General features: G+C 37.2%; 1 protein-coding gene and 1 long non-coding RNA gene across 8 annotated transcripts; one reads left to right on the forward strand and one right to left on the reverse strand.

Moving 5' to 3' along the window:
- Nucleotides 1-3765: 3765 nt before the first annotated feature.
- LOC137185179 (uncharacterized) lies at nt 3766-16027 on the forward strand. 7 transcript variants are annotated; one of them, XM_067593488.1, is made up of 6 exons: nt 3766-4360; nt 9016-9315; nt 10548-10577; nt 11691-11711; nt 13468-13528; nt 15446-16027. In XM_067593488.1, the coding sequence occupies exons 1-5, from the start codon at nt 3869-3871 to the stop codon at nt 13501-13503; spliced, it is 879 nt and encodes a 292-aa protein (XP_067449589.1). In that variant the 5' UTR covers nt 3766-3868; the 3' UTR covers nt 13504-13528; nt 15446-16027. The 7 variants fall into 7 exon arrangements, 6 of the variants coding, with proteins under 6 accessions (XP_067449589.1, XP_067449590.1, XP_067449588.1 ...); XM_067593489.1 differs by having other exon boundaries at nt 13468-13522; XR_010928792.1 differs by lacking the exon at nt 11691-11711 and having other exon boundaries at nt 10548-10804; nt 13287-13528.
- LOC137185181 (uncharacterized) lies at nt 5308-9004 on the reverse strand. The gene is made up of 2 exons (XR_010928800.1): nt 6535-9004; nt 5308-6478 (listed from the first exon to the last, which is right to left on the reverse strand). It is a non-coding gene; the product is annotated as an uncharacterized lncRNA (long non-coding RNA).
- Nucleotides 16028-16945: the final 918 nt, after the last annotated feature.

Below are 16945 nucleotides of genomic sequence, written 5' to 3' on the forward strand. Positions count from 1 at the left end.
ACAAAGTAATCTGATGTAAAATGTGTTGCCTTTATAATGTTAGTTTTTTTAAATTTACAACAATCAGTTTGTAAGATTTTTAAAAACTTTTTCAGACATTTGTGAAAATCTAATAAAAAAACTTTTGTGATTGATAGAACAAATCTTAATCATTTACGTCATTAACATATTTAATGCTGCGTATTTCTTGTGTATGTGATGGATGCTGTCAATGTGATCTTTCTGTCTAGAGCAGCATCTCATTTCTCTGCATTATTGATTCAGTATCTGATTGTTTCAATGTGTTTTCATTGTTCACAGCTCCAACCACTTCAAAACCAAACCGGACTCTCCGACCTTTTCCAACATCAGTCCCATCAGCCTCCACACCAACAACAACACAGAGTTTAATCTCCAGTTCAGGAAGCTTCACACCTTCACCATCTTTCCCTGAAACCACAGAGCAGTTTACAGGTACAGGACAGTTCATGTCTGTCCATCTGTCCATCACTGTCTCTCTGCAACAAAACGTCCTCTTAAAACAGTCAAATTCAGCATAACAACGTTGTCTAATAAGAATAACAAGAGGGTCCAACATGTGTTTCAGCACATAAGACAGTTCAGCACCTAGAAGAAAACATTTCACGTTCAATTTTACAATAAATTTCCTTGTTATCTTCATGTCTAATGTTTAAACACATCCTACGTTTCTAATGATGTAAGATAATTATTAACATGTGATGTCAGCACATGACAAGTCAGGAAACATTCAGACCAAAGTCTGAGATGTTTTTTCAACAGGAAGATCTCATTTTTGATAAAGGTTTCCTGTGTAGTTTCCTTGTAAACAAGTTTATATTTATATTCAGTGTTACTCAACAAAACATGCTGAGTGTATCCTTTAGGTCCAACATAAGTGTTGAATATGTTTCCTCAATCATGAATATTTGTAAAGCTGATTATATAAAGTATTTTAAATCTTGCATTGCTTGCAGTCTTCTTCTCTCCAGCTTTTGTTGGTGCATTGCTGTGTTTCTGGGCAGGTTCCTGCATCCTGTAGATAAGTGGGATGATGTGAAACCACTGGCAGGATTGTGTATCACGTCAACCACGTGTGCACAACGTAGAACCACATGTAAAAACAAGCTACTTGAGGTCAAAAACTCCACAGGGAACCTTTAAGCTTCTAATACAAGACAAAAGATCCCAGTCTTTCGAACTACTACATGTCTCTCTCTCTCTCTCTCTTCCTTTCCAGCCAACTCCCATCTCCCTCGCCCAGGCTACGTCTTGCCTCTGGTTGTATGTGTTCCTGTGATTGTTGTGCTGTTGGCTGCTGTTCTGCTGCTCCTCTACAAATTGAAGACAAGTAGGAACTATAGTTTGAACACCAGAGGAACCTCAGACAGCAAAAACATGGAGGTGACTTCCTTTAACTCTGTATGTCTCATGTTAACTCTTACTGTTGGCAGACATTTTATTTTTCCAGTTAGGAATAAACAATCTCATGTCTGCAACTATTTCACTACTGTGCACAACAGTACAATTAAATAAAATCATAATTACTGTTACTAAACTCTGGCCTGTCAAATTGTTATCACTAAAATATCAGCAAACAATTGTCTAAGAACACAATATCTGGGCTGTTACCGTGGTTACTGCTATATTAGGTTTGATGTCATTCCTGTTTTATTTTCAGTTATCTGTAAGCTATGAGAACCGTTCTTTCAGCTGTGAGAACCGCCCTCCAGTCTCCATGTGTGGAGACAACATCTTCTAGAGCCTGGATGCAGACAGCAGGGATCTGGACCAAACCTACTCTACACTGAGAGACAGCAAACACATGATGATGTTTGGATTTGGATCTGGATTCTGTACTGTGCAGGTTAACATGTTCTGCAAGGTTCCAGTTTGTTCCACTTTCTTTCTTTTTTTTGTTTAATCTGCAGATATTATCTATAAACATGCTATTTTTCACCTCTATGCTGATGATACAGAACTGATCATGTTTCTGAGAATGTTCAACAACTTCCTACTTGCTTATTCTCAAATGTTCATTCTGTCTTCAAAAATGTAGATGTTGTTTGATATTGTTCTTCTACATGTTGAGCCAACTCTGTCCCCTAGAAATTATGTTCATATTCGACATAACGCGTTAACATATTTAATTTGAAAAAACGTGGATACTAGGGGTGTGCCTGAGTACAAATACGTTATTCGGCAAAGCACAAATAGTGTTTTTTTTTTCGTTTGTTTTTTTTACAAATATTTCTTTCATACATTCAAATTGTCTAAATACCTACAAGTATTGCAACGATTCGGTCAAATAATTAAAGAGACCCGTCAGGTTTAGAGTGTTTATCAAGACCAAGCAAACAGGTTTCAACAGTGGATCAGACACAGATCGACTTTCCTGCTGCATCCTGATCAAGTCCTGATATCTGTGCTGATGATTTTTTACATGATTAAAATTAATAATTTAACTCCATGATTGAACAAAATGACTTTAAAGAAATCAAAGCTGTAATTAAAAAAATAAACCTTTTCAAAAAACAAACGAAAAGAAATTTGCAACAAATGAATGAACAGGATGTTAAACTGGTGGTCTGGGGCCATGGGAGGGTCCAGGAGCAGCAGGGGCCAGTGTACTCATTACAGATCATGTGCTTTCACTTAGCAATCCGCCAAGGTGCAAGCACACCTGACTTTTAAATGTTACTCCCAAAACACACCCATGATTAATTAAGAGACCAAGGACAACCCCTTTGAACCATGCACCTGGTGCTGTGACCATTGTTTCCACCATTAAACAAGTAAAAATGGATTTGGACACACCCTAAATGCACTTGCATCATGCCTTCAGACTGTGCGCTGAGATCGTTAAAATAGGGCTCCTAGTGTGATGATGTGATTATTTGTAAGAAGGATTTGTATTTGCTTAAGAAATTATCTTTTTGTTTTGGTGTATACTCTCACTCCCTCTGTGCTGTTTGCTCGTTACATTGGTTGGACTAAGTTAGCGTCTTATTTTTGTTTCAGAGTTGGAATTGTCCCAAGTAACTTTTGCAGAGGAGGACACAGTAAGTTGGGCTGGTAGTTTGCTTTTTTCCCAATGAGGGAAGGGGGGTCAGAGGGCTTAAGAGGTTAAAGAATCACGGTCTGCTATTAAAAGTAATGGCTGGAAAAAGACAGCCTTTGCTTTTTATTTTCTCCAATATCACCTACATTTGGTGTGAATATAATAAAATATGGTTATTCATTTTGGAGGGAGGGTCATGCATTTCCCCCCAGTCACTCAGGGAGGTTCAAGGAAAAATATTCGTTGAAGTCACAGCCCAGCCACCCCCCTCCCTCTGATAAATAATGAACAGTCCCTTGCTATCATTTGTAATTCCTCAGCCCTCTATAAAATTATAGCTGACCACCAATCACAGAGCTGAAAGCAGCATTTTCTTCCCAGCAACTGTGAAGCCATAAAATTCTGATAGGCTGACAAAAGAGGCTTCTTTCATTTAACCCTTCATATTCCAACACAAACTGAATAGGCAGGTTTGAAGGGTTTATTTCCTCAGAAACGTTTTGTGAGTCCCGTCACCATACAGAAGTAAAACACATATTTTGAAAAGAAAAAATATATTGAAACAAATACAAAATGCAGCCATTTAAAGTTGTATGTCCCTCCCCTAAGCCAAAATAAAAAACATAAGTCCCTCCCCAGTGCTTAAAAAATTATTTGACGTGCCTTCACTGTTTTGCACCACCCCCTTCCTCTCATAAATAACGTTGCAGCAGCTTTCTTGCAAAAACAGGAAAAGGATAGTCTCCTGTCAGGATATTGAGAGAGAACAAGCAGCAGCAGCTCTAAGCAGATGAAAACTTTGCACCAAAGATGAAGGAAGTCTTTTCCAAATTTCTCACAATTTTCAAACAACTCAGCACCTATCTCACAATCATTGTGTTTTTTGTTTACACTGCTGTGCTTGACAGAGATTTGGAATGCACTTGCAAAAACCAATCACGTGACTGTAATTTATACATGGTTCTGCCATTTCTTATTTCATTTGTCTTGCACCTCTGGGTGGACAAGAGATTTCAAGGAATCTGGAGATTTACATCAACCACCTGCTGCTGTGCCTCTAACAAGAAATGTACAGAACGGTGTGAATCAGTCAATAAGTTTATCTTGATTTTATTTTACAAAATTCTTAAGGCAGCTTTCATAGGTCTGCTGTGGGTTATATGCGTGTTACTTGATGGAGACTGGTATCTTTGCTGTTGGAATGATGGCTCTGAACAACAAGCACAGTTAGCCTGCAAAAACAAGAAAAACATCACAGCTGAGGAAAAAGCAAACATCGCTGAACTGAAAAGCAGGTCCAAGGTGAGTTTTTCTTGCTTTATACACATCATACCAGTCTAAGTTAATCCGTTACTGTGGTTATGCTGATATGTAGAATCTGAGAACGGCTGTGGGTGTAATAACTAATCTATGTATTCATTTTAGCTCATATGTTAATGATCTTGTTCTCTTTTGATAATGGATTAATCATTTTGAAAAAAAGGCTTTTTTCTTAAGAAAGCATGATAATTATGACTTGGCTTTGATCCATAAAACTCACCAACACTCTTCTATATCCCACTTACACCTCACATTAAATTACGATCCGTTTCTGGGTAAGATATCTGGATAAGGGAAAACACATGTTAATGCAGCTGTAAATGCACTCAGAACACATTTGGTGATCAGGTCTCAGCAGGTGTTACTGCAATTTGTACAGCATGACCAAATTCATTAGAAAAAAAATCGGTCTAGTATATTGAAAGGTCACCTTGCACCACATTTTGTTTACATCTGCAGCAATGAAGCGTTATAAACCAGGAGAGTCCTGAGTTTGCATTTGTTGTAATGTAAATGTAATATTGAGGAGATTGTTTGAAGAAAATGTGAAAAGGGACCACAAAATGGGAAAACATTTGCAAAACCAGCAGTTGCTCAAACTTCAATAGGGGAAGATGGGGTTGGTAGTCACACTTTTTAATCGCACTTTCATTTGAATTCCTCAAAAACTGTATCCTGAGTAGATTCTTTTTCAATATGTAGTGGAAGCCTACAGTGTCAGGTAGGAATGGAATGACTTTACTCTCAAAAGATGTGAACTGTCAAATACATCCTGTGCACTTGTGACAACCATCCCCATCATGGGGTTGGTAGTCACACAGTATGGGGTTGGTTGTCCCTATGTTATTTTAATGGGGAAAAACAAAAAATGGGGCAATCTTAAAATGTTTAATTTCATTGAAATGCAACAACCTAACTCCTGCATTGAGAGAACATGAACAGGAAAGTGCATTTTTATTCCTTATATAACAATATTGTGCAGTTTCACCACTCTGACTGCCCTGAGCATTACATCTGGCAGAGTCTGAACAATAGTTTTCCCTTCATACTTTTTAATGGTAATAATTGTTTTATTATAAACCTTTGCGTAAAAACCTAGAAGAGAAAAACCAAAGAGCTGGATATTTACATTTATCTATATATACGTCCGGCGCAAAGCGGCGCCAAGCACGACGCAATTTTCTTTGTTTTTTTAAGACCGACGCAGTCGTCATTTTCCCATCCAGCGCCCACGTTGTTTAAATAGCAAATGCACTTGTGCCCATCAGAGATGAGGTAAAAGGAAGGATGTGTGATGATATTGTTCAAAGGAAGAGCTGGTGAAGTTCCTATTTTGAAGACGTTTATTAGACGATGGCCATCGGGTCCATTCCATGTACAAAGATGGTCTGGGCACCATACCACTGTCGGTGCATAGCTTATATAGGGTTACACATCTGTATCTTATCACATGAATAACATAGGTTTTCCATGGGCACTAATTCAGTTGGGAGCCCTCCAATCAAGTGGTTGACAGCTACCTCACAACATATTATGTGTCACAACATACCACATCTGGAACAGTTCCAAGCTTGACCATGGACCCATTATTTGTATTTAAAAGGCCCCCCAGAAAGGCTATACCATATTTCATCAGGTGACATGCAGACTCTGGAATGTTTATGTCACATGTCCAACACCCAAAATCAGTAAAGTATATAGGGTCAGATAAAAATCATACTAACATGAGGTGTGGTCAGTTGCGTTGTTGGCCGTCGTTATCTTGAGGCAGCAGAGAGCATTTGTGCTAGGTGGGTGCACAACGTGCATAACTCTGCTTGTTGCACACACACACACACACACACACACACACACACACACACACACACACACACGACGTGCAGCAGCACACAAACATGCAAAGGATGACAAATGTGAAAGATTATTATTGTACATCATCATATTTTTAAAAATACATGTCATCATGGTTAGTCATAATATTTATCAGAATTAACTAATCGCAGTAATGATGGATAAAATAGTCTAATTATTTGACCAAATCGTGTCAGGCAACACACGAAGGTATTTAAATAGACGGACAACACCTCAGACACAGATCGACTTTCCTGCTGCATCAATACATGAGGAAATAAATAAGGTGAAAACAATGATTAAACTAAAGAAGGAAATAAATCTGCACAGCTTCTAGTATCAGAACCTTGGAGAGCTGATAACTGTTGTATGATAATTCTTTACATTATTAAAATTAGTGATTTAATTTCTGAATAATATTTAATAAATATTCTTTAACATTTTTGAGATTACAGTGATCAGGTTTCCATACTTTCAGCAATTAAAACCCTGCTGATTTGACCCGTTACTCCATGACTGAACAAAACGATTTTGAAGAAACCAAAGCTGTGATTAAAAAAATAAACCTTTTCAAAAAACAAACTAAAATACATTTGCAACAACTTAATGAACAGGATCTTAAACTGGTGGTCTGGGGCCAATAGAGGGTCCAGGAGCAGCAGGGGCCAGTCGGCTCGTTATGGATCGTGCGCTTTCACTTTGCGCACGAGCAGATCCGTTTCCTCTGCAGAGAAGCGCTCCTTTTTACTACTTGGCAAATGCACCATTATAATAGCAAGCGCATCTGGCTCTTAAAGGGAATGGGAGACGACACTCTGATTGGTTTATTGCATGTTACGCCGAAAACACACCCATGATTAATTAGGAGACTATGGACAACCCCTCTGAACCATGCACCTGGCGCATCGATCATTTTTCCGCTGTTAAAATAACAAAAGTGGATTTGGACACACCCTAAATGCACTTGCGCCATGTGCTTCAGACTGTGCACTTTAGATCGTTAAAATAGGGCCCTAAAAGTCCTTTGACATCAATGTCAGGAGGTTTATTCCTGAAATGACCTTGTAGGGAACCTCTGACTCCAATTCTAAAAATTTCAGTACCAACGCTTTTTGACAGCGCCCTCTAGGGAGCGAAATCTAATGAATGTAACAACCAACCCTGTTCTCCCCTACTCAATGGAACGGAACCCAGATGTTCTAACTTCCCTTCAGCTCTCAATTACTGCAACTTCACATAATACTATAGTGTTTAAGAACATACTGTATGAGCAGTTTAGATCAGCTGGTTTTTATGTGGGCTCTAATTCTGTGATGCACACAGGATATGGTGGTGAACAGACTGAATTGTCTTTGTGGTAAATGATTATCATACTGTAAATTCTTATTTGGTGCGTTAGATCAGTGATTCCCAAAGTGGGGGTTCCATAAGATTAATCATCATTGTTTGTCTATTGTGCGCTTTTAATAATGTTTCACCACATAAAAAAAAAAAAAAATTGGCAACATTTACATTAACTATGTTTTATGTTACATTTTCGACACAACAAAACAGAATAAATAAGCAATAAATATCAAAATCACTGTAATAAAAACTCTTAATATGCAGGTAGTTACAGCTGACATGACAACTCACTGTCATAGTAAGACAGAGTCAGAAAAAAGTGAACATTAGAGCAGCGATGGAAAGATTTGAGACGGTAAACAGCTCAAATAAATACTGAAACATCTCAGCCCTCGACACAGAGACGACTGAATCTGAGCCGACTGCCAAAACTACTCAGCTAACGGCTTACAGACAGGTTTTGGATGCTTGTGGAAGACAAATATCCATCATTGTCAGTGTGCATTCACTGTGGTGTTACACGTTCCCAATTTATGTTATGTGGCTCTCTCATCACTGGTAAACATGAAAACAAGGCAAGAAACATCGTGTCAGTGGAGTCAGACCTGCAGGCTGCAGCTCACATGTCAAATTGAAATGCCTATAGCCTTTTTATGGGTTTTGTTTGTTTATCCATGTACATCTTAAATATAAGCTCATTTTAATTGAAGAAAATGAAAGAAATACATTTAACATATTAATGTATTTAACTGTATTCATTGTTTATTTTTAGCTATTATTTATCTGTAAATCTGCACAGCATCTGTTGGCTTTTATTTTGAGAATGAGCCTGTATTATTTAACTTCATATTGATATAATATAGCCTAATAAAAAATAACATATTATGTTATTATATTAAGTTGTTAAAACAGATAAGCTTCTATGTACATATAGGTGCATGTTATATTGCTTTTGGGTGCCATGACAAAACATTTCCTTTGAAAGGATGCCATAGTCTAAAAAAGTTTGGGAAGTACTGCGTTACATCATGGTCAACCACATCAGATCGTCTCGTCTTAAAATGCTGTATACTCAACCATGATGGACTGACAGTTTAATAAAACTTAGAGTCTAACGGTTTCTTCTGTGACGAATATACTGTACATCCGTAGTGTTTCTGATTCTGATGCACTGATGATTGATAAAGGGATCTCCTGGATCTGATCTTTTTTAAAAAAAAAAAAAAACTCAAATCAGATGCTGCTTCAGCAGAGAGAGCTTCATCTGTGCATAATGACATTATATGGTATATTGTATTATGTCATTTACTGCTATCTCAATAAAAGGCTCTATTACTCCGAGACAAACTTATCTCAAACTAACAGAATAAAATTATAGCAACCATGGCTGTTTCTTGGTTTCTGTGGTTATGATATAACCATCTTTTTTTCTTCTTTTACAGATTATTGGCCTCTCTGTGCTCTTTTGTACCCTTTTTGTGTTCGCCCTCTTTTCATCTTTTGGATGGAGGAAATGCTGTGAATCAAGACCTGATTGTTCTTGTTGCAAGAGAAAGATTCTCTATGATGAACTGATTTTGGAGGAGGAGGAAAATGTACTAAAGGAGGTTTTGAGGGAAGCTGCAAAACATAAGTTGAATCAAGACATCAAAAACAAAATAAATGGAGATGTCTGGGAAGAATGTTTTGATGTTGCTGAAGAACTGATTATAAAGAACAAAACTCCAATATTGGCTAAAAAGGTAAGACTAGTTAGTACCCTAAAGAAAACATTCTAGTAACTTCGGTAATCTGTAACCAATCAACCAAAAGTAATTTGTCCAAGACTTTATGACCAAATATCTGCAAGACTAATGACATTCCCATCAGCCTCGCTTTGCTTTGTTTAATGCTAATTAGCAAATGTTAGCATTATAACATGGTAAAATAAGATCGTAAACATTATACCCATTAAATATCAACATGCTAGCATTATCATTGTGAGCATATTAGCATGTTTTATCTCCACTAGCATTGGTGCACATTGAGTGAGTTCCCTCAGCACACAACACAGACACGACAGATCAATCACAGAGAAGGTCCTTTAATTCACAAGTGCGTGCACACAGTTGAACATTAATACTTTAACATAAATTAACCGTTCACCTCTGGTTGCCAGGCTTCTTCTGGCAAGCGCAGTCTGGTCACTTGAGTCACTCAGTCCCACAAATAATATTTACAGGCTCCGCCAAACAATATTTGACAGCCAGCGTGCCGTCGGTCTGTGGTGTGCAGCAGTCATCTGAGAGCCAGCACGCTACTGCATTAAAGGGAGAGTATAATTAGTCAATGAGCACCAGCTGTGCCAATCAACTCACCTGGCACTGCTGTAGCTGAACACCAACCACGCTCACCTCCACAATGACGTATATGAATCATATGACTTAAACGTCACTGAGGAGATGAAAACATCAGATATGTGTGGAGCGATGATGAGGAGACTGTAACCTTCCTCACATCAATACATGAAACTGACAGAAATGCCATATTTCCATCACGTTTTCCATCGCTTAAGCTTTGACTGCCGCTCTTTTAATGACGTCATCCCACTGTTTCCTCTTCTTCTGCAACGGTTTAATAGCACCAACTGGAGAATTAGTGCCACCTGCTGTTTATCTGCTAATATTCACACAATGGGAGTGGATATAAAAGGGAATTAATTCAATCTTTCTATTGCTGATATTCTGGAAATTTGCACTAAATTGGATGGAAACCTATACAGTCTCACCAAAAAAGTTTGTTTTTGCTCTGAATGAGGAAGCAAGTAAAAAGAAACATTAAAAAATAATGCTGCTAGATGTTATGGATACTACAAGTCCTTGTTAGTTTCTTAATATCGGAATAATTAAAAAACAGTTAAGGATTATTAGAACAATTTCATGTGTTCTCACTAAATGTGATCTGTAACATACTCACAGTTTGAAATGCTTTGCAGAATGAAGAAATTGAGCTGAAGGATGTACAGGTAAATCAATCTATCAGTCTATCAATCTTCCTACCTACCTACCTATATTCCAGTTCCTCATGAGCAAGATGTTTTATTTCATTTGAGTGAACCTGTAACCATTTGACTATCACCCTCAGTTCAGGAGCATTTCACACACGCACCCACATATGCAAGCGATAATGTTAATGTAACAACAGGATTAAGGTTAGGAATTTAAAAGTAGAGATCATGTAACAGAGAACAGAGTTGGGGTAACTACTTATCAAAGAGGAAAGCAGTGATTTGATTTTGAAGCTGGTGACATAAGAGAGGCCACGGTATACAGAGAAAAGATCTGTTTTTAGCCTTGCTCCCAAATGTTTAGTGGTATTTTATTCCAAAGGAGAGGAGCTTAGTGGGCAAAAGCTCAACCAACAAAAGATTTTTTAAATCAAGGAACAGTGAAGTAACCAGCACCAAGAGAACATAAAGGATGTGACGGAGTAATAAGGCTGGAAATAAACAAAGGAGCAAGGAGCTAGGCCTTTGTCTTCATTGAAAAAGATATCAAAAGAGCCGGGCTGCATAAAAGATGATGTAAACTGGGGGTTCCCAGACCCCGGTCCTCAGACCAGAACAGTTATTTGGAAAAAAGCTGAATAATGATAATATAACTTTGTAGTTATATAATGGCTTTGTTGGCTTCCCAGTTCTGCACCAGCGCCTCATGAAAGCAAAGCACTATTACTACTACTACTACTACTAATACTACTACTACAGCTAGTACTATTACTACTACTGTTACATTTTAACTACTACTGTAAAGCAACTGACATTTTATTCTTATTTGGCACTAGACTTTCCTCTTGAACTGTTAATATCATCCACGGATGTATGTAATGTTTCATGGGATGGAGGTTATGTGTTTTGTTTTTTCTTGTGTATCTTGACTGTTATACTGTGATTGTTTGTTGTTCTGTCATGAACACATGCAGTTAAATTTATAGTAGCTAAGTCGTTTGGCAATAAAGTATTGAATCTAGGGCTATTATAGGCTATTTTAGGGTTAGATACCTTGAACTTGGCTCCATCTGTGCTGCGTTTTAGTCCTCACTCACTGTAATGCAAACCTATCTCTCTCTCTCTCTCAAGGCAGGAACATCAAGGCAGCAAGTGGGTGCTTTATTTGAGGAGGGGCTTTATATTTATTTATTTCTTATTTATTTACAGCTATGGTTATTATTATGATATTGGTAACATCATTTTATAAAACATACAATTATACTATTAATATTATATTATTGAAACTCACAGATACTCACTTAATAACAATGTGGTGTGATCATGGTTATAAAAAATAGTCTTGACTAACAGTTGGAAACAGGAAGTAAACAGTAATCTCTCGTGTTAAAGTCTGATGTTTTGTTGATCCTTCCATCCATCCGTCCATCCTGACCTCCTCCATACATGGACTTTGTTGCTGTATAATAATAACACCTGACTTCCTCCTTTGCTCATAATTACTACAGATACTAGAGGGTGATGTTGTTTGTACGTGGATATGCCGTTTTTGGGTGCTTGTATAAAATGGCTGATTTAGACGTTTTTCTTTGGAGGACTGTCTCTAACCCTAACACTCTTTTTGGCTGGACTGCAACAGCAGAGCCACCTCTACAACTGGGGTTGTCTGTGACTGACTGACTGACTGACTGACTGACTGAGTAGCTGAGTAGCTAAGTGATGAAATTACACCATTGGTTGGCAGAAGGCAGCCAAAACTGGCCAAAGGCCGCCGAAGCTAAGTATCCCAGAATGCATTTTGCACCATCAGGCAGCAATGGCAGAGATTAAATTAAAGTTTTAATATTTTTTTATAATGTCACGATTACCTACCGAAGGAGACTGTCATTAGACATTTACATGAGAAGAGAGGATTTGTGTGCCATCGTCAGTGTAACTTATTGTCTACGTACGCATGTTACATAAATAAAATAAAATCAATATAATAAATACATTAATGAATGCAAACTTTACACACATGAAACACACTGTACTGGGGTAATTTACACTTAGCGTTAATGATTAACTTGATAGTTACTGCATTAAAATTATTTTTCGGGTTGTGGGTAAGTGAAATAATATATATAGCATATGAAAACCCTAAATCTTAACTCCGCCTGTTTATGTGTTTTTGTGTGTACAGCAACTTGAGTTACAACTTCTGTATGACAAGTGCTAAACAAATAAATACCCTTAAACTAACATAAAAACAAACATCTTAAAAATGCTGGTGTTGTCCATGTCTGATGGTAACCAGGCAAGGTACAAATTAAAAGCGTTTCATACACAGTCCAGCAATATACAAGGTTTTGACCTTGTTGTTTTTAGTTATCTAGGAACTTTTTTAACTTGTGTGTAAATCATCTTTGAGTGTCTTGAGTATTTTCTACAAATATAACAAATCATGCAATGTATTATTATTATTACAGCTAAAAAGTTAATTAGCTATCTAATCAGCAAATTGTCACTGAACGACTGGAGCTCATTTAATAAGTGAAGGAGCAACAGCACAAATGTTTTTGTTGGTATATAACAAAGAAACATCAGCAGGAAATATAACATATAAAGATTTCTCAGTTTCAAAAATAAGGCCTTCACTGAAGTTCCCATAAAAAGAAACACTGATGACTACTTTACTTTCGATTGTATTCTATATAGATCCTATGTAATTATTTTACACCAATACAGTTAAACTTTTTTTTATATCATGTTTAAGACATATTAGTTTTTCACAGAGCTGTAACAGAATACACATGGTACAAATGACAGTGAGCAGAAAAATAAAAAACAAGGATCATGTGACACCAATCTCATGTGATCTCACTAAATGTGTTTTCTATCATCACTCACTGTGTGAAATGCTTTGCAGGACAAAAGAAGTCAGAGCAGAACAGAACAGAGGTGATCTGGAGTCTGGAGCAGAGGTGGAGGTATATATATACAGTACAGACCAAAAGTTTGGACACACCTTCTCATTCAAAGAGTTTTCTTTATTTTCATGACTATGAAAATTGTAGATTCACACTGAAGGCATCAAAACTATGAATTAACACATGTGGAATTATATACTTAACAAAAAAGTGTGACACAACTGAAAATATGTCTTATGTTCTAGTTTCTTCAAAGTAGCCACCTTTTGCTTTGATTACTGCTTCGCACACTCTTGGCATTCTCTTGATGAGCTTCAAGAGGTAGTCACCTGAAATGGTCTTCCAACAGTCTTGAAGGAGTTCCCAGAGATGCTTAGCACTTGTTGGCCCTTTTGCCTTCACTCTGTGGTCCAGCTCACCCCGAACCATCTCGATTGGGTTCAGGTCCGGTGACTGTGGAGGCCAGGTCATCTGGTGCAGCACCCCATCACTCTCCTTCTTGGTCAAATAGCCCTTACACAGCCTGGAGGTGTGTTTGGGGTCATTGTCCTGTTGAAAAATAAATGATGGTCCAACTAAACGCAAACCGGATGGAATAGCATGCCGCTGCAAGATGCTGTGGTAGCCATGCTGGTTCAGTATGCCTTCAATTTGGAATAAATCCCCAACAGTGTCACCAGCAAAGCACCCCCACACCATCACACCTCCTCCTCCATGCTTCACGGTGGGAACCAGGCATGTAGAGTCCATCCGTTCACCTTTTCTGCATCGCACAAAGACACGGTGGTTGGAACCAAAGATCTCAAATTTGGACTCATCAGACCAAAGCACAGATTTCCACTGGTTTAATGTCCATTCCTTGTGTTCTTTAGCCCAAACAAGTCTCTTCTGCTTGTTGCCTGTCCTTAGCAGTGGTTTCCTAGCAGCTATTCTACCATGAAGGCCTGATTCACACAGTCTCCTCTTAACAGTTGTTCTAGAGATGTGTCTGCTGCTAGAACTCTGTGTGGCATTGACCTGGTCTCTAATCTGAGCTGCTGTTAACCTGCGATGTCTGAGGCTGGAGACTCGGATGAACTTATCCTCCGCAGCAGAGGTGACTCTTGGTCTTCCTTTCCTGGGGCGGTCCTCATGTGAGCCAGTTTCTTTGTAGGGCTTGATGGTTTTTGCGACTGCACTTGGGGACACTTTCAAAGTTTTCCCAATTTTTCGGACTGACTGACCTTCAGTTCTTAAAGTAATGAGGGCCACTCGTTTTTCTTTACTTAGCTGCTTTTTTCTTGCCATAATACAACTTCTAACAGTTTATTCAGTAGGACTATCAGCTGTGTATCCACCTGACTTCTGCACAACACAACTGATGATCCCAACCCCATTTATAAGGCAAGAAATCCCACTTATTAAACCTGACAGGGCACACCTGTGAAGTGAAAACCATTTCAGGTGACTACCTCTTGAAGCTCATCAAGAGAATGCAGAGTGTGTGCAAAGCAGTAATCAGAGCAAAAGGTGGCTACTTTGAAGAAACTAGAATATAAGGCGTATTTTCAGTTGTTTTACACTTTTTTGTTAAGTACATATTTCCACATGTGTTAATTCATAGTTTTGATGCCTTCAGTGTGAATCTACAATGTCAATAGTCATGAAAAGAAAGGAAACTCATTGTGTGTGTGTGTGTGTGTGTGTGTGTATATATATATATATATATATATATATATATATATATATATATATATATATATATATATATATATATATATATATATATATATATATATATATATATATATATATATATATATATATATATATATATATATATATATATATATATATATATATATATATATATATATATATATATATATATATATATTTTTTTTTTATTATATATTATTAAGTCTGGATTTATTCTGTAATGTATTCTGTAATGTGTTCCATGTGAGATGACTGACTGAGATTATGTTTTTCTAACAGAGGGAGCCCTTTATGCCGGGTCCATCGAACAGACAGTGAAAATTACTTCAATTTCTGGGAGAACTTTTGTCCATCTGAGATTGTTTTTATCTTTCTTTGCTTGACTCACAATCTGTTATTTACTCACATTTTCTGACTTAGACAGATTATCCTTTATGTTTGATAAATGCTGTTTGTTATTGATCAATTTCATTTACTCATATGTCAGATGTTCTAGTCTTGATTTAGTTGCTTTATCAATAATTTCTTTCGAATGATTTGATCAGTGATGTAATAACTGTACTCGATAGACATATATTGATGATTGCATTTTATTGACTGCTTTTCACTTGTTAAAAACATTCAGATCATTTTAAGTTAAACGTAGCTGTTTTGATTTTCATATAAGCATTACCTTTTGTGACAAAATGGGTGAGAATACACCATTTGTCCCTACTTTCACCATCAATGCCACATAGCTTACAAATTTAACCATGCATGTTAATTGTTTGTTTAGCCATATGTTCATGATCAATCTGTAACTTGCAGACACATACACATACCGTTTGTGGTTTGCATTATGTTTGGTTACAGTTCACATACCAGCAACATTTTTGGTTAAAGTAAAACACCAACAAGTATTGTTAAGTTTAGTGATTGTTTATTGGGTTAGTTCAGCATTTCATAATTCAATCATATTCTTTCTGTTCTACTTACCATACCCACCATGTGCTCCACAGACAAAAGGAGGAGGCACCCAACAATGGCCTGTATTTATACACTGGGTGACATCATTGGTGATGTCACTGGGTTGGATAATGCGGGGGGTGGTAGTAAATTATGTTAAGTAAGTTATTTACTGTGACTGTGATCTGTTTATGTATGGTTGCAAGTTTGTTATATGGTAAGCTATGGAAAAATGTTTCGCCTTGGGGGTTGGTAAGATTGAATAACTTTATCTCTTACCTGTTGTTAGGAGAGACATGGGAAGTACCTGCAGCAATGGTACAGCCCAGATTGACTCTGATGGACTGCTGATGGAAGGGTCTATTTAAGCAGTTGTTTTTTGGCTGTCGGGGGGTTAGTACATCAGTGTGTAGCTGTGTGCACATGATGATAGGTTAATATAAGTTCAATTGTTATGAGTTGAGTTTTGATCAGTTAGGCCAAGTTAACAATTTAGTTGTTTTTTTTGTTTTTGTACATAATTTTTTTTGTTTTTGTCACTTTTTCTTGTAAATAAACCACCTTGTGATACCTGGACAAGGTTTCCTGTGTCTGCCTCCTATCAAGTGACCAGCCACTCCGGACAGGCTACATCACACCTTTGACTGCATTTTATTTATTCAGTTTATATTTCATACCACATCTTGATTGTTCATTTTTAGTTGATTTAAGAACATATTTACATCTTGATTTTAACCTTTAAGTTTTCCATCATTTGCATCTTTAATAATTGATTGGTTCAACTTTGATTGAGTCAAATTCTATAGATTTTTATGCCATTGATTAAGATCTGTA

The sequence above is a fragment of the Thunnus thynnus genome, chromosome 6, assembly GCF_963924715.1.
Source record: "Thunnus thynnus chromosome 6, fThuThy2.1, whole genome shotgun sequence".
Taxonomy (NCBI): Eukaryota; Metazoa; Chordata; class Actinopteri; order Scombriformes; family Scombridae; genus Thunnus; species Thunnus thynnus.